This window comes from Lampetra fluviatilis, chromosome 23, assembly GCF_964198595.1.
Source record: "Lampetra fluviatilis chromosome 23, kcLamFluv1.1, whole genome shotgun sequence".
In the NCBI taxonomy this organism is placed as follows: domain Eukaryota; kingdom Metazoa; phylum Chordata; class Hyperoartia; order Petromyzontiformes; family Petromyzontidae; genus Lampetra; species Lampetra fluviatilis.
The window spans coordinates 8,029,556-8,052,145 of record NC_136297.1 but is presented as its reverse complement, the minus strand read 5'-3'; the positions used below and the strand labels follow the sequence as shown (position 1 = coordinate 8,052,145).

At 42.4% G+C, this 22,590-nt stretch overlaps 1 protein-coding gene across 2 annotated transcripts; it reads right to left on the bottom strand.

Moving 5' to 3' along the window:
- Positions 1 to 1,245: 1,245 nt before the first annotated feature.
- Positions 1,246 to 19,442, bottom strand: LOC144940905 (cytochrome P450 3A24-like). 2 transcript variants are annotated; one of them, XM_078867406.1, is made up of 14 exons: positions 19,376 to 19,423; positions 13,842 to 13,934; positions 12,571 to 12,664; positions 11,936 to 11,988; positions 10,481 to 10,580; positions 10,085 to 10,198; positions 9,767 to 9,855; positions 6,956 to 7,104; positions 6,564 to 6,694; positions 5,603 to 5,693; positions 4,751 to 4,911; positions 4,088 to 4,314; positions 2,592 to 2,754; positions 1,246 to 1,920 (listed from the first exon to the last, which is right to left on the bottom strand). In XM_078867406.1, exons 2-14 carry the CDS (start codon positions 13,919 to 13,921, stop codon positions 1,834 to 1,836), a joined length of 1,539 nt encoding a protein of 512 aa, XP_078723532.1. In that variant the 5' UTR covers positions 13,922 to 13,934; positions 19,376 to 19,423; the 3' UTR covers positions 1,246 to 1,833. The 2 variants fall into 2 exon arrangements, with proteins under 2 accessions (XP_078723532.1, XP_078723531.1); XM_078867405.1 differs by lacking the exons at positions 11,936 to 11,988; positions 12,571 to 12,664; positions 13,842 to 13,934 and having other exon boundaries at positions 19,376 to 19,442.
- Between the last annotated feature and the right edge of the window lie 3,148 nt (positions 19,443 to 22,590).

Sequence of the window (22,590 nt, the reverse complement as noted above, 5' to 3'; positions counted from 1 at the left end):
TGACGAGACTTGTGTTGCCTCCGAAACGTCGTGATTTATTATTTGATTTTATTTCCATTATTACTTTAATTAACTTTTAATTTTATTTTTTACCTACGTGACTTTACCTAAAAAACCTAAGATTATGGCAATGTTGTTCAGGAGGGAGCTTAAGGCCATTAATGTTGAGGTCTGCTCGCCACGAGAGAAGTTCTTCAGGAGTGAGAGTTCGTTCGTGTAGTTTTTGATATTTATGCTGTGAAAAATTGTACTGCTTATTGCATACTAATATTGCAAATAATTATCTAAGCTTTGAGTTTCCTGGCTGGCGGCTGGCTGAGGCTCCAATCCGCACCAACAATGCAATACTGTACTGTAATTCTAGCCGTTACCACCGTAACGGTGGGAAAAGATCGACACAAAAAAGCCCTTTTGTTATGTAAAGTTCGGAACACAAATAGCTGCGCCATGGAGATTGGAGTAATGAAAACAGAATACTTACGCGGTCCATTTAAAAATGGCAAATAACCTTTTCTCTTTAATGCGATCCGTGTCATTTATTTCACAAGAATACCCATTGAGACGTCAGTCACAGTATGTGTAATCAGACACTGCGGTTGAGACCCCTGTTAGCTGTAACAATTAGGGGCATTGCGGAGTGCAGTATGAAGCGGTTGCAATGATGTTGCACGGGCTTATGTAACGGTGACATGCCGTGAGAGAAACTGCATGCATAACATTTCATGTCCTGATATAACGAGCCACCTACAAGAGTCGAGATTTCGAGTAGGGTCCTACACTGGGATTGATGGACAATTAACTACAAGGGAATGGACGGCTCCTAGATGCATTATGCTGTATTGTGAACGCAACTGATTTGCTTTTGGACTTGACATGGCTCGTGGGTTGTAGGTAATGCGCTTTTTAACATCACATTGGGTATATACGGGAGGGGGGGGGGGTGATTTTCTTGATGCACGAAGTTACATTATAATTGCCGCAATCCACCTTGGAGCTAAATGTTCATAGTGAAATATCACGAGTGCTGTTGAAGCAAAGTGCAGTACAGCAGAACTGCGTGACATTGTGTAGCCGGTCCGCCCCGTCTCCTCTCCTCCCGAAGTGAACCCTTCCCGAGGTGACCAGCCCCTCCCCACCCAGCCCCACTCTTCCCACCCAGCCCCTCCCTACTCACCCCACGCAGCCCCTCCCCACCCTCCCCACCCCTCCCCACCCAGCCCCTCCCTCCCCACCCAACCCCTCCCTGTACAACGGACGGACACAATAATCCCCTGTCGGCTGGTGGAACCAGTGGGTTCCTACCAGTACAGGTCACACATTGTCCCCACCATGAAAATGTCGAATTTCCGGCACTTGGTTAGCACCATGAAAGTCCATGAGCGCCACCCACAGCAGATTGATTCACGTTTTTATTTAGCAAGTATACTAACTACATGGACCCATATTACAAACCCGACCTTAATCACGATAGATACCCACATGTAAAGTAACTTATAACAAGTATATTAATGTAATCACTTACTGTAATATAAAAAGACAATTATGAGTCAATATATTCGCAAAATGTAGAAGTAATAGATTCCTCCACAGTTGAACTTCAATATGTATGTTGGCAATAATATATGTTAGCACCACAGAAATTGTTATTTTAAGACACGCGCGAGACACGATTAATTTATTGACAAACGTTCCCTTTCTCTGCATTTTTGGAAAATGCTGCCGATAGCCATCACCGGCAATGGTGCTAATTGGCAAGGTGACGTGTTCCAACTTAGCAATGTGAATGGAGCCGTCACACTTGCTTCCTTCCGAATCGTTCACCCGATTCATATTTCACTCGGCCTCCTTTCGCGCCACAACATTCACCTTCAGTGGTTTTTCCAGCTGTAAAAATGTATTCTTGTTAAATTTTGGTGGAATCTGTAAACCAAATAAACAAACGTTAAAAATTATCAGAGCACGTTAAAAATTAATTATCAGAGCTTCCATATGTATGAGCATTACTGAAATTAACATTTAAATTATAGCCCAGGATCGCAAAGCAATTATTGGAATCTAATGATTCCCAACAACATCATGGATTCATTAGAATTATGGAGGGTTGACAAAATACATTTAATTAAATTATCCATTCACTTAAATGAACCAGGAATCTCCATTTAGTTATTGAGATTTTTTTGACAGCTTAGGAATTTTCAATATAATTATAATCAATAATTCAATGATGAACCGTGGATATCCATTTAAATGAATGGGGTTCAAGTTCTTTGGTAATTCCCCTTTCAATATGCTGCCAATTCTCATGATCCTGGAAAATCCAACGTAAAATATTGACATAGATATTTTTGGAATTCCATTTAAACAAATGTGCGTTGATGGGCAATTCCTGCATGACAGAATCTGTGTTTAAATCCCATTAAAGTGAATAAATATGTATTTAATCCCTTGGGAGAATATGAATGAACAATCACCGACAGTGAAATCATGGAATTCAAGCAATATTCCTGCAGGAATCGTCAAACACTGATTTAAACTATAAAATCACTTTGTGAACAGTAAAGAGCGGAGGAGGAGGGGGTGTGATCCTGCACCGTGGTCTCGCTGCACGTCTGGAAGGAGTAGCGCTGCAGGATGCGACAGACAGCGATCTTCACGGACATCAGGGCAAAGCACATGCCGATGCAGTTCCTGGGGCCGTGGCCAAAGGGCAGATAGCAGTAGGGGTCACGCGCCTCCTTGGCCTCCTTGGTGAATCTGCACAATTCACAGTCGTGCGCACGCAGAATCGATGAACAGCGGGGTTCAACACAAACCAGTGATTCCTGATAGCCACGATCGCCAGTCTGCCAAGTGACAAGTTCTGTCCTATTTGTATGCTGTAGTTCTAATTTAAAGCCTTCGCGACTGCACGGATTCATCTTCTTGGTTCTTTCGGTAAAGTCACGTAGAATGGAAATAATAAAATAATAAAAATAAAACATAATAAAATAATTCTCACGACGTTTCGGCCACAACGCAAGCAGCCGTCCTCAGGTGATCGACCAGGTAGGTACGAGTCACTCCACCCCAGCGCCATGCCTAATACACCAAACCTTAACCGTAGCCGCCCGATAAGTATCTCGTGCTCGATGGTGTCGAAGGTAGCCGAGAGATTGGGGCCAACCAACGCTGCCGCGCAACGGCCATTCATTATCTTGCAGAGGTCATGAGTGATTTTTAATAGAGCCATGTCAGTGCGGTGGAGCTCCCAGTATGCCAACTGCAACAGGTTGAATCTGCCAGTCGCAGCGACGTGTGGAAGTAACCGCTTCAGACAAAGGCGTTCTGTGACCTTTGAAAGCGAACTCAGGTTTGAGATCAGACAATAGTGTGTGCGGTCACTATGGCTTAAGCCAACTTTTTTCAGCGGTGTTACCTGCACCATTTTAAACCATTCTGGGAAGAAGCAGCCCTCACTGAACGAAAGATTTGCCAGGTGGACAATCAGTGGCGCAAGCACGTCCGAACATGATTTGAGAATCGACGTGTGAATGTAGTCGAGCGGCAATGTCTTATTTGGCAGCCGTGTGATAAACATTAACACCTCTGCCAACGATGTTGTAACTAGGAAATGTGTGGCAAGAGTTATCGTGTTCTCTGCACCCTGTACTCTTGAACATATGACATCGTGATATAAACGTATTAACAGTGCACTTCACGAAAACTGGTGTTTCACAATTTCGTCTGATTGTCACGATTACCATTTGGCAACCGATCAGTCAAAACCCTACAACTGGGGGTCCATATGTGGAAAAAGGTTACATTCTTCAGTGTGCCCGTAGATTGACAATGTTGTTGGAAAAGGTTTGCTTAAAAAAAAAGATAAAGATATAAAATTCCTGTTTTGTAAACTCGTAATAAAATGTCCTTCTACAATTTACAATGTAAAATACCCCTTTTATGAATGGGCAAGAATGAAGAAACTAATTTTCCTTCCAGTGTCATGCCCTGGACTGCAACCTCGATCCTTGATACAATTGCTAAACCACAACATGTCTTTGTGTTGATGAATAACTTTCATTATTTAAAAATCGTGAGACTCACTCACCGTTCCGGCCGGAACTCGTGAGGTTCGTCCCAGTACTGCGGGTCGTAGTGGAGCACCCACAATGGCACAGTGACCACCACACCCTTGGGTATGACCATGTCATTCACAACCGTCGTCTTTTTACAGACGCGGTCCGTACGAGATGTTGGTGAGTACATCCGCAGAGTCTCGCACACGACCATGTCCAGATACTCCATCTGCTTCAAAGTGTCATAATCTGGCAATTTCTGCATTCAAGGTGACACGGACCAATATATCATTTTACATGAAAACATGTAAATGTTTAACACACAATTCATTATGGAGTGTGCAACACATTTATCAATCAGCCTTTGACAAGTACGTTCACATTAACATGTTCCGCATGCTGCGATGTATGACAGCGAGTAATACTCTTACAATGAATGCGCCATGCAGTACTTAAGTGGTAAATATAAATTTCGATTTAAAGCTTTCATGACTGCAGGGATTCATCTTCTTGGTTCTTTCGGTAAAGTCACGTAAAATGGCAGACCTGTTCTTCACCTGAGGACGGCTGCTTGCGTTGTGGCCGAAACGAGGTGAGAATTATTTTATTATGTTTTATTATTATTATTTTATTATTTCCATTCTACGTGACTTTACCGAAAGAACCAAGAAGATGGTAAATATAAGTTGACTTACGCCATCTGGTAGAATTGTGTCGATCTCTTGCTGGACTTTAGTCTGGACGTCAGGGTTACAAGCAAGGCAATAGGCCAAAAAGGTGATGCTTGTGCTTGTGTTATCATAACCAGCCATGAGGAACAGCACTGCCTGAGACTCCAGTTCACCGTCAGTCAAATCTGTCAAATGAAACCGCAAACGCAGAAGACTACAGGTTGAATGGTTTTGTACACTGAATTAATTCCCGTTACCCTACGTTAACACTGGATGCGCAATCCACAAGTTTTCCAGTTCGAGCTCCCAGAGCGGTAGCCGAAACAATTGGGAAATGTCTTCAATCCTCCCACCTCAGTCTTCCCAACAGGATGCCGTAAATGGGTTCCCTAACTGTGCACCCTTTGCTTGGGATACGCGACTCAATCTCTGTTTCACACAAAATGAGGCCTGACCATTCCCTAGCATGCCCACGTTGATTTTAGCGCACTGAGCTCATATTTTCGCTCGCAGTTATTTTGATGTTTCTGGGTCGGTTGGCATACATGACTGACCTCCACGGATATCCCCACAAATACACGTCAAGAGGCGGGAGGTCCGGTGACCTTTTGATTGCCATTCATTGGGACCTCAGTATTATAAGGGTCAATATTGAGGACACACATCAAACAAGCATACGCACAAAGCACAGTCCAGAACTCACTACGCTTCCTGACTGTTGCCGCATCCTGTACACCGCTACACATAAGACTCTATTATGTGTATGTATGTTGAACTTCTTTAGCACCATACGTAGCCAACAATGCTCATCGGAATGTAAATTATCTAATACATTAATTACATCAATACGAGAGGATATTGTCGTAAAATGCCTACACTTTTCTGCAGGAGCATTCCCTTCATTTCCATCCGAGATGTTTTCTGAAAGTTGAGCGTTCACCATCTGTTGCAGAAAGTCTACTCTTCCCTGCAAAAAGAAAACCTCACATTTTTACAACAGTAGCACACCTGTCAATCCATACGGTTTACCCGTATTCTTGTACAGGGAAATTGAGTGTTCAGGATCCATACGGCGTACAGTCGTCGTTTAAATACGAGGAACTTTGTAGGATGAACGTTGAGATTTATAAGGGCAAGGGGTAACCAATAAGGTCTGAATTTGTCTGTAATAAGGTAGGCACTGATAAGGAGTTGACAAGTATGCAGTGGGTACATCGGTCTATTAACTAAAACACAGGTGTCTTCAGTCATTGCTGTATTTGTACAAAGTAAACGCATTTTTTTTATCGAACGAACAATAAATCCAACGCTCACGTGTAACAGTTTGTGTTTTTTGACAGAATTTAATATTTAAGGTTTGGAAAAGGTGTTTTGATTGCATGGCTTTTGTAGGATCTGATTCATGACACTGACGTGGTCAATTATAAAAAAAGCTTGTAAATCCTGTTTGCGTGTCGGTGACCTCTTAAATGTCTGCAATTCAGTTTTCGATTTCTTGAGCAACTCATAAGAATGTGATACCAGTCTAATTGGTCTACAATTCTTCTAATACATTTTGTGACGACCTTATTTGATTTATTTTTTTATTTTTTGTTCTCAACAGAAAGCAAACAGTTTCATCTCCTGATGTTGGTGTTTTATTTTAATCGTCTTAAACTTCCATGTAATTTGCTTAGGCATGTCTTCAGCAATTTCCACGTCCTGTCACATTCGTTGTACAAGATGACCTCCAAAATGCTCTGGGGTTTACGAGCAAGAGATGTATTTCGGATAAAAACGTCCCCTAATGGCCTCCTCCTCAAACGTTATTTTATAAAATATTTTTTTATGGACTCACCATGTCATTCAGCCCTTTCTGACGTTGTTTTTTCATTTGCTGAACAATTTTATGGAAAAAATGTATCGCTTTTTTATCAAACAAAGTCACTCCCAGTCTTTCAAGTGGAGAGATCATAAATGGGAAGAACACTGAAAGAAAGAATTTACATTGATTATGTCACGTCACTCAACATTCATACAAATGAAACATCAAAAATGTATCCAAGAATATTAATCGACTGATACTTTGCAGATATTTTTTTGCGAGCTCACAAACCTGAAAACATATTTTGGTTTGTCAGAAAAATGTTTTAAGTAAATTATAAAATATGAAAACTGAGTTATTCATGAATTGTAAGTGAGGATAGCACCACTGGCTTTGATTCATATAGTTGTAAAAAATGTACTTACAAATTACAGCAATTAAAGGGCTTGCGAAGTTTAATTTGAAAATAAGTTTTGCATTTATGACAAATGGATCGTTGGGGTTGATCTGAGAATCCACGTCCGTACTGAAGGCTGAGCTTGCGATCACATCCATGCTGTACGCTCCAAATATTCTATTTAGAGGTGAAAATTCACATGAAAGCAACAATTAGCCAATAAATACCTGCTATAAACTGGAAAGTTAAACTGATCCTGCCTAGACCTCCTTTGCCAGTACCAAAATATAATAATAGGGGTTTCCCCCTTTTTTCTGGCAACAAAACTGAAACCTTTTTACACGGATTCATGTCTGCATTACCCACAATACTTGCAGTCAAAATGCAAACAAACAACACACTCTGATGATATATGCATTACATTGATAGTGCATTGTCGTTGAGCTGTACGCCTTTTGGCGTCATCTGATCGAGCACCAATTGAGACGAGGCTCAAAAGAAAGCTGTCTCTGGTGTGGACCAATCAGTTTCAAGGACAATGCATATATTATCAGAGCAGTTTTTTTTGTTGCATTTTGACTGCAAATATTGTGGTTAATGCAGACATGAATCCTTGTAAAAAGGTTTCAGTTTTGTTGCCAGACAAAAAAGGGAAAAACCCTATTATTATATTTTGGTACTGGCAAAGGAGGTCTCATGATGTAGATGCTCACCCCGAGCCCTCATTACTTTGATAGTGCAGCATTGTCTTTGAGCTGTACGCCTTTTGGCGTCCTCAGGTCGAGCACCAATTGAGACGAGGCTCAAAAGAAAGCTGTCTCTGGTGTGGACCAATCAGTTTCAAGGACAATGCATATATTATCAGAGCGGTTTTTTGTTGTTGCATTTTGACTGCAAGTATTGTGGTTAATGCAGACATGAATCATTGTAAAAAGGTTTCAGTTTTGTTGCCAGAAAAAAGGGGAAAAACCTATTATTATAATCCTGCCTATATGCAGCATGATTAACACATGTGTGTTACGTCAATTTGAAACCACAGTTGATCTGAACAATGTAGAGGATCATCATACTCATGGTAAATATTAACCGATGCCTCGAGTTTCCTGGCTGGCCGCTGACTGGACTCCTCTCCACCCCAATAATAACTCTAATGTTAGTGACTGTGGGCTGTTGCCACTTAAACAAACTAGCTGGGTAACTGGCTAAATGGGATGTTTTGTATAACGATTGAACATTACATTTTATTGAAACGGAGGTAGAAGTTCGAAAAACATATAATCGATAGCGACACCTCAGAGGTGGGAGTATCAAATACAGAATACTGACCACAGCTCATATGAAATCGTTCTAACATTTTTATTTGTGCTCCTATTAATGCAATTATTACACCAAATATCATTGAAATCCAAGAGAATATTTTAAAAAGCCTGACAATGCATATTATCTTGGAATTTTATTCCATTAAAAAAATCGATTTTAGTGCTCTAGGTACAGGATTGTGAGAAAAAGTACAAAAATGGCAGCGATCTTTTATTTTTCGTTACAGCGCAAAAGGTTCTCTAATTAGGAATAATAACTATAATAATGTTCAGCCCTTTGTCAAACCATTTCTGATTGGAGGACTTCCCTATGCCATGCTGATCACACCCCACTGATGGATCGAACCTCTTCTAAAAGCATCTCAAACCAGCCACAACGAGTGATGAAATAATTGGTCGTAAACTTGGGAGACAAAATAATAAATCTGGCTTTGAAGTTCACTCCCAGATAGAAAAGGCTCGCAATGAATCTATCAGTCAGCTCTGGCTAGTTCCAAAGCAGACTTCTAAGACTCATTCCTCATCCATGCCATCATCACATACCGAGTTGACTAACGAAACTTTCTGCTATACAATTTCCCCAAATCCCTCACCTTCAAACTCCAAATGATCCAAAATGCCGCTGCCAAACTCCTCACCCACACCCATAAACGAAACCACAACCCTTTATTCCGATTTCTTCACCGATTCCCAAATCGGTCCCAGTGTAACTTCGATATTGCCCTCATTATCTTCAAGATCCTTTCTAGAGTCAGCTCTACAACCGCTCCATTCCCATTTCACTCCACCCATGCACTCTGAACTCCAGCAACCAAGGCTATCAAAGCCCCTCGTCAACCTACACGCAGTGGGAGGTAACTCATTTTTCTGTTGCTCCCAAAGTCTGAAACTCCCCTCCCTCAGCAATGTAAGCTCCCCACATCTGTTCAAGTTCATGCAGAAGACCTTCTTGCTTTCATCTGCATGTGACTCTCTTTATATCTCTATAAATGAGTAGGCCTCCTTTCCACAGGATGCTCATGTTCTCCTATTCTGTACAGCGTTTTGAGATGCAGTTGCATTTAGACAATATATACATCCACGTCGCAATGTATGATCAGGTACTGGCATAACCAATCCTGGTACAGCGGTTACTAAAGATAAAATAGCGGTAAATATCGGTCAACTCTAGTACAAGAAGAAAGGCAAAAATCGGCACTCATTTGTTAGGGATGCAGATTATATAAAATTGGGTGGGCATTTGGGAACTAAAGATAGTGGCTGTTTAAGGCAAGAGGGATGAATATGCATGTGTGCCTTGCATAAAATTAGAAATCTTGCCACTGGTATTGATGGTGATTAACAAAATGTATTACACATGAACTGTTGCTTTAACACACATACCCACCACACCTTGCTGGGATGACACACATCAAACTGTGTTGAACACCTTAAGTTCATTTCCAGCACACACCACACTGACCTTTCACGTGAGTAAAATGCGATTTAAAGAAATCCCAACAGTGGATTTTATAGCTTACTCTTTTAAATCCACTGGTTGTTCCGACTGGCACGGTTCGTGGAGGTTCTGCACCAGCACTTCAGCACAGCGCTGAATCAGGGGACACATCTGGAAGAGAGAGAGAGATATGTTTTTCAGTGTTAGTTCCAGGGCATGTTTTTAAGAACACAATTCGATACAAAAATCTATTCATTCAAGAGCACTCTTTGTTGCTGGCTGCTTGGAATTTTGAGTCTTTTGTCCAGTTCTCAGCAACCGCGATTAAAACAAAAACTTTAAATAAAACAACGTTCTATAGAGCTGTCAACGCTGCTTTATTTCAAATGCACGTCTTTACCTGCTTGATTTTTCCACCACTGAACGCCGGAGTCAGCACATTTCGGATACGCTTCCAGTGCTCATCTTCAGCTATGAGCAGAACATCTTTGATGGGCCCGCTAAGTCCAAATTTCTGTTGAAAGAAAAGTGAAATTAGGTGAAACCTTACGGGTAAAATAAATTAAAACAGTACGTAATTGCATTCATTAATACTGTAGAGTACGTCACGTAGCCGGATGCTGGGAAAATGGGACACAGTTGAGGCTTTCAGATTCACAGCACCACAACCAACACATTGATCGTAAGATTAGCTCAAGTTCCTGTTACAACACAAGAAATAAAATATCTACAAATTACATAATTCTCAGTTGGAAAACTCAGCGTTTATAATTTGTCTTCTATCTGCACTGCTCACTCGGCGATTGGTGAAGGACTCCAGGCAATCTTTGACGAGGATTTGTTTCAGCATGCTTGTGTCAGTCACCATGAGCACAGGCACCTGGCCATCGTAAATCCTTGTAGGTGCACAGAGAAAAAATACATAATTGCAGGTACTGGATTTGTTCGAAAAATATTGCTCATATTTCTGCAATGTACATGTCAATCATTGACGCTTCTTCAGTTTCTCGCTCAGTGTGATTACTGTGGTATTCCTGGTCCGAAATGTATCAGAAACATGACCAATTCCAAGTATATAACTTTTTTTAAACTAAACATAAACACGGCATATTCATATCTCAGGAGGCTGCCGTGGTTAGCACGGTTGGTTACATACGGTGCGAAAGAAGGTCAAGATGCATACGTTGGCACATTAGGCTTGCCGGGGCACGGCAGTCAAAACAACAATGCAGTTATGTTTCTTAAATGCCATCTGCCTCTGTCCACACAGCAGATTACGTGCGGTGCTGTAAAGTGTGCGTACTCTCACCTCTTTCAAGATGTCTGGCCAGCGTGGACAAGTAGGATAAAATACCATTACCATCTGTTCATTTTCTATTGCTCCCGCAAGTAGGGGGGAGGCCATTCCGCCAGCAGTGGCGTCAGTATCCTTTACCTTTGGTCATTGATACAACTATTAAACTGCAAATCATGCCAGAGATTCCTGGAGTAGAAATAATGCTTCCAATGGTTAGATTTTTGTTTTTAAGTTCGAATCTTATCCAGGATGTATTTTGGCATGCCGCATGCATCTCGCCTTAGTTTGTTCCCATTGTGCACTATATTCCTATACTCATGTTCACAGGATCATAGATCTTTTCGGTTCTTTCGGTAAAGTCACGTAGAAAATAAAATAATAATAGAATACGACGTTTCGGTTGCAACACAAGCAAACATCATCAGGTAAAAATGAATGATGAAACACAGACACGGAAACAACATAGGCAAACACACATGCAGAGAGAGACGCACACAAAGACACACCGAGCGAGACACACACCAAGACAAACAGGATCATACACAACACAAAAAAAATGTAAATTCATAAATAAAACTAGCTTCAAGAGAAAAAAATATAACGGGTGACATTTCAGACAATTTGCCTTTTTATGTGCTGTCAAGCAGGGCCTTTACCTGAAACGTCACCTATTAGATATTTCGATTTTATTGATATAAATGTTTCGTTTTTTTTTATTTGTGCATGTGTCCCACTGCCAATGCAGCAGCATCACCAAATAATGTGTTCATATACTCACAGGAATATCGGGTACACAAGTAAACAATTATTCGGTATACCTTATACTCAAAGTGGTAATGCCTTGTGTTGATAATTATCTCTACAACAAGCCAGCTTAGCAGCGATTTCGGGAAATTTCGAGTGTGAAATTAAGCCCTGGTCCTCACACTTAAATCCCAAGTGATAGAAGCTTACCCCCAGACTCTATCGTATTTTCTGAAACTCTCTGCATCAAATTCTCTGAATCCCTGTGTGAAAAGAGAATCAGTAAACATGACAATCTGCATATGCATGGTACGTTTATTTATTTACTTTCGTTCAACCCAGGGACAGGTCCCATTGAGCTAAAAATCGATCTTTCATGTTTCATCCCCGGGTCATACAATTAAGAAAGATAACTTAATTACCAAACATTATCCATACCAAATGTTTACAAATACCGAATGGTCAGTAGTATTTGTGAAATGATGCTCACATTTACGTCATGTAAAACTGCAAAAAGGTTGCCAACTCTGAGGCACAAAAACCAGTACACATCATGGAACGAAGAATATTGCGCAATATCGGAAGGTGCATGCAAACGAGTTGCTTTGTGTGGTGTATTCTAATTCTTATTAAGTAACTGACAAAAACAGGGACTTTTAATGTACTGGGAAGTCTCACATATTTTACAAGATTGGCTACCTCAAGATGATCCTGGGAAAATCTGGAGAGGTGGCAACCCTATCTGCAACATGATGTAATTGGATGTCTGATCCAATGGTCACAATCATTCATAGTATGTTCTAGAAACCCCCATTTGCATCTAATATTCATATTAGACTTCTGACCTTGAGGTAGTGGTGGAAAGTTCCCACGAGTGGGAAAGGTGTTGGCCCAGGAACTCCCATCTTCTTGAAGATTTGGTATGGACATAGCAAGTAACTGGGACAGAACAGATTTGTATTGGGAGAGTACAAATCAAGTTTTCAAGTTTCATTTATTAGGTGTAGCCCTGTGAGCCATTAGGCTCTTGAGTCGGGTGCAACAGCAACAAACAAAATATAAACAGAGAACATCTTAAAGCGACGACGCGCAACAGAAACATCCTGGGTAAACCAGCAAATCTTTCAGAAAAAAAATACCGTATTACAACGCTGTGTGCAAAAATCCCAGTGTGATGCAAGTCAAACAATAACAACCATGAGACGATTTAGATTCAAGTTATCAGGCCAGCTCCGCACTTCCGCAAGAAACATGGCTTAACCATATGTTTTCAAAATCACCAAAATAAAGCTATAAAATACAATGTAACAACAGTAATCATAGGAACTTTGATTCAAATTTAACAATAAATGATATACATAACATGTACGACCAAACTTGCAGCTATATCTGGCAGCATGACACTCCCAGTGTATGATGTGTGAGTGAGTTTTATAAGGTTAGAAATAATCATAGTAATAATATACAACAAAGCCCTTTCTGTAAATTCACTACTATTTGATCTCGTGTACTGTGGCAGCCACAGTATTGTTTTGACCATACTTCTGCAAGCTGGTGAGCGCAGGCTTGGTGAAATTTGGAGGTATGCCAAAGACTGTTTCAATTGTCACTCACCACTGATGTTGGCCATATCCAGAATCAAACTCCAGTTGGCTAGGTTCAAAGTATGGTGTGATAACCACTGCTTCACCGCTCACCCCAAGGTTAGAAGCACTCTGATTACAAATGTTACAGCCCATTGTGAAAGGTTAGAAATAGAGTACTGTTATTGAATCAAGTCCTGACTAGAGAAATATATATATACATCCCATTATCCAATGGGGTTTGTTCGGTACCACCTAGGGTGACAAATGTGATAAGTATCCACCATGGGCAAAAATATTTGCTTACATATTGTCTGTTTTATACATACCTGTACACACTTCCTATTAATTATCATATTTCATAGACGTTTCATATCACACGCATTTATTTTTTTCCAAAATATTATATAGTCAAACATGCTGCGGTCCCCTTATTTAGTGACATTTTATCATGAAATTTACCAGTGACCTTGCTAACCTTAAAAATGTTTATATAAATATAAAACTATTCAAGTAAAGCAGAAAGCACTCACATTGCAGACAAAATGAAGGCAGCCAATGTCAGAACCAGGGTAAAGGGAGAAATCTCAGATAGGCTGGACATGTAAGCCATTATTGTGAAGAATCTGTGAACACAGACAGCAAGATCATAATAATTGTCATACTGTGGTTGTAACATAAGCAGCAGGTTATAGTTGGGGGCGAGGGGGGCATAATCGCAACATGTTTGTCACGTCATCTCAAAGTCCAACAGTGGCAGAGTAATGAGACTTTATGTAGTAATTCTAGATTTGAAGATTTGATACAGCTATCGTGCTGTGACGGTTCCACCTGAAGACGGAAGCTTGTGTTGCCTCCGAAACGTCGTGATTTTTATTTTATTTTTATTTTACTTTTATTAATTATAATTTTTTTACCTACGTGACTTTACCGAAAAAAACCTAAGAATACTTTATTTAGTAGTTATAGCGGGCATTTATATAAAGACGTAGTGTTATGTAAATCTTGATTTGAAGCTTTCGTGACTGCAGAAATCCATACTCTTTGGTTTCGGGCGCAACACAAGTGTCCATCATCAGGTGGGAAAACATTGATGATGAACGCTTGTGTTGCGCCCGAAACGTCGTGATTTATTTTATTTTATACCTACGTGACTTTACCGAAAGAACCAAAGAGTATGTTACGTAAATATTAAAGAGAAAAGTGAATGGTTTGTCACCAAACATTAAAAAAAACATTGCCTTCCTCTTTCCTGAGTATTGCCCAGATAAACACGATTGTAAAGATGAGTTTGCCAACTTTTTGTGTTGCTTCGATAATTGCCACCTTTAGAAATAATCCAGAACACACAATGGAGAGGAAAAATATCTCATAATACCAGAAGAGGCGAGAACTACCGTACATATTTACACAACTGACAAAACCTGGTAGTTTATTGTCACCGATAGACTTACGGGCAAGCTACCTCAACAACACGATGATCCTGAAAAAACCAGGACAGGTTTGTAACCATAGTTGCTTCTCATGTCCACACAAAAGTGTAGTGGGTTATATTCAGGCACACACTGGAACTTTAGAGACAACACTATTTATTAGATAACACGACACTTAACATAACGACTTAAGGTGGTAGCCACCTTTCCCCAACTTAACACACGGGGATACTACATTACTCTACCAGGACAGCCCCACACGCTGCCTGGTCCACTAGCGGAGACCGGAGAGCTTCATCCCAGAGAGGACCTAGCAGCAGAGCAGAACAGCCCAGATCAGCCCAGCTCTCCGTCCACACCCCGCTTTCACCACTCCGGCGTGGCCGGCTCCGCTCCAGGCCACGACCCCCTTCCCGATCCTTCGGGAAGGCCCGAACCGCGACCACGTGACTCCCCTGGGGCCCCTGGCCCCCCTTTATCCGGTCACGTTTCCTGCTGGGTTCACGCAGAGTGTCACGGCCCGACACGACCCCCGTGACGCCTGCCTACAGCCCCCATACCGAGCCAATACAGTAGTGTTGTTCTACTACACTGCAAAAGCATAACATTAAGGTCACAACTGAAAAGGATTTCTGGACCAACGTTTGTCAGCAACGTTGCATTGTCGCTGAGCTGGAATGGCTTCTGGTTGACAAACGAATACATTATAAGGTCGTACTCGTTCCTATGATCACTGTTTGTTCCTATGATCACTGTTTCATTGCTTTTATGGCTTTATTTTGGTGATTTTTGAAAAGTGTTTTGGTTTAGCCATGTTTGTTTGTTGTAGTACGGAGTTAGACTGATGGCCTTAATCTAAGTTGTCTTGTGGTTGTTATTGTTGTTGTTTGACTTGCATCCCACTGGGATTTTTGCACACAGTGTTGGTGTACAGTGCTTTTTCTGAAATTTTTTGCTGTCTTTTCTTGGATTTTATGTTTGCACATAGTCACATAGTCACTTTAAGATGTTTTCTTGTTCATGTTTTTTGTTTGTTGCGGTTGCTCCCGATTCAAGAGCCGAATGGCTCACAGGGCTATACCTAATAAATGAAACTTGAAACACACATGCTTGCTACAAATTAACCACAATACCTTGCTGATCTCAAGGAGCATAGGCAATCACGCGAATTCCGGTCATCCTCGCAGCGTCTTTTGGCTCGCCATCGAACAAAGATGGTCACTGCATCACGCGTTTTCAGATGCGCTTCTAAATCAGAATATGTATTTATACTGGAGGAATCCAATGGCTGACAAAGCTCTTCTGTGGCCGTCTGGAACGCTCTTCCTTTTGATATTAGGAAACTACTGGAGCTATGCACTTTTAAATTATCTATATTGAAAACTCACTCTTTAGAACTGCCTTTTGTTTTTAGTTGACCTTCCCCCGCACCTCCGATTAGCACATACGGTGCAAAAGAAGTTCAACATACAAGCAATCCACGGTTTACATGCTTGTGGTACGCCATTTTGGAATCAAGCGCGCTTTGTATGAAGACCTTTTATTGACGCGACATACGCTACCCGGGCCTGGCACCACGACTCAATAGCGTTGCCACAGTTCACGATAACTAGTGTGAAGGGATCATTAACAACACAGGTAGCCGGATGTCTAACATCGGGAAAGGAAGGGGCACAGGTGGTGAATGGATAATTAATGAGAAGGTACTGTATGTAGCAAAGGAACACAGCTGGTTAATAATTAAGGATCGAGTATTATATTGCATGTACATGTATTGTGTTGATATAGGCTAGGATAATATAAACGATTATGTCTGTGAGTGTGAGTGAAATCCCCTAACCCCCTCCTTTACCATCATTTCTTATGGGAAAATTGCTTTTGACATACGCGATTTTGAGATACGCGCGTTTTTCCAGGAACTCATCTCTCGCGTATGTCAAGGAGTGCCTGTGGTACTTACAGCAAAGTAAACCCTGAGTATCGTGAACAGCAGAGTTATCGCCTTTTGGCAGTTTGATGCAGTTATTTGTATTGCATTATGTACATTTTTACCATTTAAATGTTAAAATATTTACTGTAAAGCTCAGTGCATGTTCATACAGCTCTTTAGCATTAGCCTTTGTGTGTTGCGGATTAGGGCTTAACCACCCGGGGGGTGCGCGCGCATATTAATACCGCCGTTTTATTTAGGGACCGTCCATAAATGACGTCACGTACCTGGGGGGAGAGGGGGTTCAGGCATTTATGACGATGTGTGACGAGGGGAGGGGGGGTTGAGAAATGTGACGTCACATCGAAATGCGCAACTTTAAATAAATATAGACAACACGTTCTACTTAATTAAATAGACTTTTTGATAAATGTTTTCTCTTACAACATCAGCACATTAAATACGCACTACAATGACAATAGTTTAAAGCGATTTGAAGCATGTTTTAATTTTTGTGGGAGGGGAGCAGAGCTTTGTGACGTCATATTTGAAGGGGGGGGTCTGACTTTTTGTGACGCCGTGTGACGAGGGGGAGGGGGTAAAAAATCGTCCAAAGTCACGTGACGTCATTTATGGACGGCCCCTTAGCATTAACCTTTACGCGGAATAAGCGCCTGTAGCTGGTAGGGGCGCGCGTGGTCACGCGCGTGTGTGCGAAATACGTGCCTGCAGGGGCGCGCGTGCGTGCACGCGTTCGCTGTTGTGGTGGTGGTGGTGTACGTGGGGCGTGTGCGGGATAACCCCGGGCGGTGGTGAGCCAGCCACTTAGCCATGTGCCTCAGAGAGGGCGCTGGCGCGGGGGGGGGCGATCACTCGATCGGTGGGGGCCCGGCGAGAGGCGGCCGACGAGGAGGAAGAGGGGGGAGTGGAGGGGGCTCACAGGGAGCGGGGAGGCGGGCGTCAGCCCCCACACAATAAAAATCACGCGTGTATATATTATGTTTTACTGTACTGTAATGAATACTGTCGTTGAAACCACTGCAATCGGTACACGAGTCCAGTCCATCGGCAATGTGCATGTTTGGTTTCAGCGCACCTTTACATTCAGATTTCTTCTGAAATGCGAGACATCAATCAGCAGTGAGCACAATGTCACTTGTCTTGGTAATCTTCCGTATGCACTTCGTGGGACTTATTTCGCAGCGTGCGTAGCGAATTCGGAGGTACGGCGGGACGGGGAGGCCAACAAACAAAACACATTCCTGAGGAAGGAGCTGGTAGGAACGTTGGGTTGCTCGTTCAATGGCCAGGGTCAACGGCGGCGTGGTGTATTCTGCAAATATGCCCGACTGTGAGGGTGGGCACAAGCCGGCGTGAGTAGGTTAAACGTTGAGTTTTATAAGGGCACCACGGGGTGACCAGCCCCTCCCTACCCAGCCCCACCCCTCCCACGCCCCATCCAGCCCCACCCTCCTCTCTCCACCCAGCCCGACCCCTCCCCACCCAGCCCTTCCCCACCCAGCCCCACCCTCCCCACCCAGCCCCTCCACACCCTCCCCTCCCCACCCAGCCCCTCACTCCCCACCCAGCCCCTCCCTACACGACGGACGGACGGACACAATAATCCCCTGTGGGCTGGTGTAACCAGGAGGTTCCTACCAGTATAATCGAGCCATGTGTTGTAGTTGTTGTCTTGGACCATCGCTGAGCTTAAGGGCCGTCCATAAATGACGTCACTCGATTTTGGACGATTTTGACCCCCCCCCCCTTCGTCACACGACGTCACAAAAAGTCAGACCCCCCCCCTCAAATATGACGTCACAAAGCTCTGCCCCCCCCCCCCCGCAAAAAAATAAAACATGCTTCAAATCGCTTTAAACTATTGTCATTGTAGTGTGTATTTAATGTGGCGCTTCACTCTGATGTTGTAGGAGAAAACATTTCTCAAAAAGTCTATTTAATTAAGTAGAACGTGTTGTCTATATTAATTTAAAGTTGCGCATTTTGATGTGACGTCACATTTCTCAAACCCTCCCCCCCTCGTCACACATCGTCACAAATGTCTGACCCCCCCCCCTCCCCCTAGGTGCGTGACGTCATTTATGGACGGTCCCTTCGTCAGTGGACAGTCATCAACAAATATGCGGCATTGTATTGTAGCGCAGGCCGGGAGGTTGGCCACGCTTTACAAACAAATGCAGACCTTATTGGCCACCCAGTGCCCCTTTATAAATGATCACCGGTCAACATCTAAAAAGTCCCATTGCAAGGGAGAAACACAAACAAATGGACACACGTTTCGTTGTTGCCCCTATTGAAACAGCTGTACGGCCGCCATATGGACGTGCTAACTCAATTCCCGTCTACAAGAAGAACGGATTAACTAACCGTATGGGTTGACACGGTATGCGATGAGCGCGTTCGATTTCAGAAGACAACAGAATCAAGTAGATTGTTGTTGTTGAACCAGGCGAGAATAGACCAAAAGAGGCGAAATAAACGACGAAACTAAAAACAAGGAATCGTTTGCAAATATTTTGAAAAAACCTGTCAAATAGAAAGCTAAATATTAATCGACTCGGGCAGATTAACCTCCACGTTGATTGTAGCGCGAATTACAAAACGTATTAAATGGATGTGTTTTAACTGTTAATACTCGTGTGTAAACAAGCGAGGGTACGTGCCAAAAGTAATCGCAACTCACCTTCACGTGAACCTTCTTTTCAGCAGCTGAACAAAACTCCGTCCGCATTCCTGTGACACTGTTTGAGGTGCATATAAGATCGCTGCGGCGGAAGTGTGTGGGTGTGATACCATGACAACCACAAGAGAAAAGTGGGTGGGTGTGAAACCATGACAACCACAAGAGGAAAGTGGGTGGGTGTGAAACCATGACAACCAATGGAGGAAAGTGGATGGGTGTGAAACCATGACAACTATTGGAGTGGGTGGATGTGAAACCATGACAACCACAAGATGAAAGTGGGTGGGTGTGAAACAATGACAACCAATGGAGGAAAGTGGATGGGTGTGAAACCATGACAACCAATGGAGGAAAGTGGATGGGTGTGAAACCATGACAACCACTGGAGGAAAGTGGGTGGGTGTGAAACCATGACAATTATTGGAGTGGGTGGGTGTGAAACCATGACAACCAATGGAGGAAAGTGGATGGGTGTGAAACCATGACAACTATTCGAGTGGGTGGGTGTGAAACCATGACAACCACTAGAGGAAAGTTAGTGGGTGTGAAACCATGACAACCACCTGAAGAAGTGGGTGGGTGTGAAACCATATATATGATCCTGAATCATCTTACGGGCCAATCGAAAGGCACAGAATGTTTCGATTGCATACGTTTGGCTGAATGTATAAACAAGCTGTTATCTTGATAAGATAGGCCAGCTGCTGACCAAATATGGGCAAGTTTGCGCAATCTCGCAAGTTTGCGCAATGTCAAACAATGGCAAATGGTCACCCACGCAGCATGAGTACATAAACAGGAAACGTTTGGAGTTCTAAAAATAGGTAACTGTCTCAAGAAAGCCAATCATTTTATTAATGTCTGTTTTCATATTTCTTTAACGTAGCATCTATTATTAATTGTCTAAAAATATATATTTTTTAAACCGCCAATGCAGGACCCCCCTGAAAAAAAGTCATTGCTTTTTTCATGTTTCTCTATAGTAACATATATTATTTATTGTCTGAAAATATATGTTTTTAAAACTCCCAATGCAGGACCCTCCTGAAAAAAAGAGTCATTCCACCGAGTGTGGCTTTCCTGGATAACTAAGTAAAATGAAGGGGATCTTCCACTGATAATGTTTCACCAATTAAATTAGTCTGTTCCTTACCCATTCTGCCACCTCATTCCCATGCCATGTCATATGGGGCCATCCATTTAGTACGTACGCATCGAGGGGGGAGTGGGGGGTTAACCCAAATGCGTGTGCTTGCGATTGGGCGGTCTACTGACAATGTACATAGCATAGGAAACGGGTGGGGGTGAAGCTTCGATAATAATAATGCAGCCGGCGGTGGACTATCTGTTTGCTTAACACGTTAATAGTATCAATCCTTGATCGTTTTTGCGTGGATTAAATATCGGCCGTTCTGTAGGATTCGGGGGGGTGGGGGGGGGGTCAATCGTACGTACGCAGGTGGGGGGGTGTGTAAAAAGTCCACGTGCGTACAGAGAGGGGGGAAGGGGTCAAGTTTTGACAGATTTTTGCGTACCTACTAAATGGATGGCCCCTATGCGGATACTCGATGCACAGATGGAAAATAAAAACTCCCCAATAGGTGTGCGACTACGTTCAACCAAAACAGACCATGGAAGATATAATGATTCAATGCCCCTTTCATAAATACGAATGAGGCATCACAGCAATTGTCTGGATCAAACGCATGAACATAAAATGATACTGTATTCTTAGGTTTTTTCCGGTAAAGTCACGTAGGTAAAAATAAAAAAATAATAAAAGTAAAATAAAAATAAAATAAAAATCACGACGTTTCGGAGACAACACAAGCTTCCGTCTTCAGGTGGAACCGTCACAGCACGACAGCTGTATCAAGGGAGATAAATTCCAAGAACACAGTATTTGTATATATACTGGTTGAGGGTGGGAGGAGCCAAGGTAGGCCCTGAATATTATTTTTGTGAGGTTCGGTGCGGCTGAAGCACGCTGTTAGGAATGAGCCTTTGTTGTGTAAACTAGGTGCGGATGATGTAAAGGTGCGTGTAAAAGGGACTGAGCCTTTTTGTTATGTAGAGATGATGCAGCTGAAATGCGGCTGAAATCGCTGCCAGGAAATTATAATGTAGTTGTTGCTTTACATCAACACCAGCCATTCGGAAAAGATTCACGGTAATTATACAACGTTGCGTCAACAATGACATGTGGTTGCATCAACCACATGTCGACGACCAGCCATTAATCGCGTGTGGTAATTCTGCTCATAATCACGTGTGATTGTCACACTTAACTATTTTTATGTAAAACAACTTGAGTTCTGAAAAAACAGTGGCTTTTTCTCAAATGTTAATCTGCTGTTGATTTTCTATAGTTTACGGGCTGCAGTTTAGTGCCGGGCCTAACTCTCTTCCTGGATGTTGACAATAATGTCGAGTATTGTTGTTCCACAATAATTCGTTTCGTGAAGCGTGTAACGATTTGATTTGTATTTGAACGGAGACGACTCTAAGGGGTCGTCCATAAATGACGTCACGCAATTTTGGACGATTTTTGACCCCGCCCCCCTCTTCGTCACACGGCGTCACAAAAAGTCAGACTCCCCCCCTCAAATATGACGTCACAAAGCTTTTCCCACCTCCCCCCCCCCAAAAAAAACATGCTTCAAATCGCTTTAAACTATTGTCATTGTAGTGCGTATTTAATGTGTCGCTGCACTCTGATGTTGTAGGAGAAAACATTTATTAAAAAGTGTATTTAACTAAGTAGAACGTGTTGTCTATATTAATTTAAAGTTGCTCATTTTGATGTGACGTCACATTTCTCAAATCCCACCCCCCTCGTCATACATCGTCACAAATGTCTGACCCCCCCCACCCCTAGGTGCGGGACGTCATTTATGGACGGCCCCCAACACGTGGAATATATGGCCGGGGTGGCTCTCCTAACCCCAGACTATACAGGATATGTCACACACCATGCCCGAGACATTTTTTCCACTTTGCTTGGTGTTCACTTGTGTATAGCGCCACCACATGCCAGCAGTTATGTAACTGCATCAATGTAAAGCAGAACTCGTCCGTGTATGTTTATCTTCTCGTATGTGAATGGGAACAACGCTTCTTGCCTAGGAACCGACATTTCATGAATGCCATCGTGCGTGTCAATAGTCGAACTCTGAAAAATGGTCAACAGTCGAAATGTTAGCCGGTTGCATAAC

Excerpts from the sequence above, each read along its gene's own strand:
- LOC144940905 (XM_078867406.1), bottom strand. The coding sequence starts at position 13,921 with ATGGCTTACATGTCCAGCCTATCTGAGATTTCTCCCTTTACCCTGGTT. Across the intron at positions 12,665-13,841 it reads GCCTTCATTTTGTCTGCAAT|TTACTTGCTATGTCCATACC; the intron begins GTGAGTGCTTTC and ends GTTCTGTCCCAG. Across the intron at positions 1,921-2,591 it reads AGACGTGCAGCGAGACCACG|ATTCCACCAAAATTTAACAA; the intron begins GTGCAGGATCAC and ends TTTGGTTTACAG.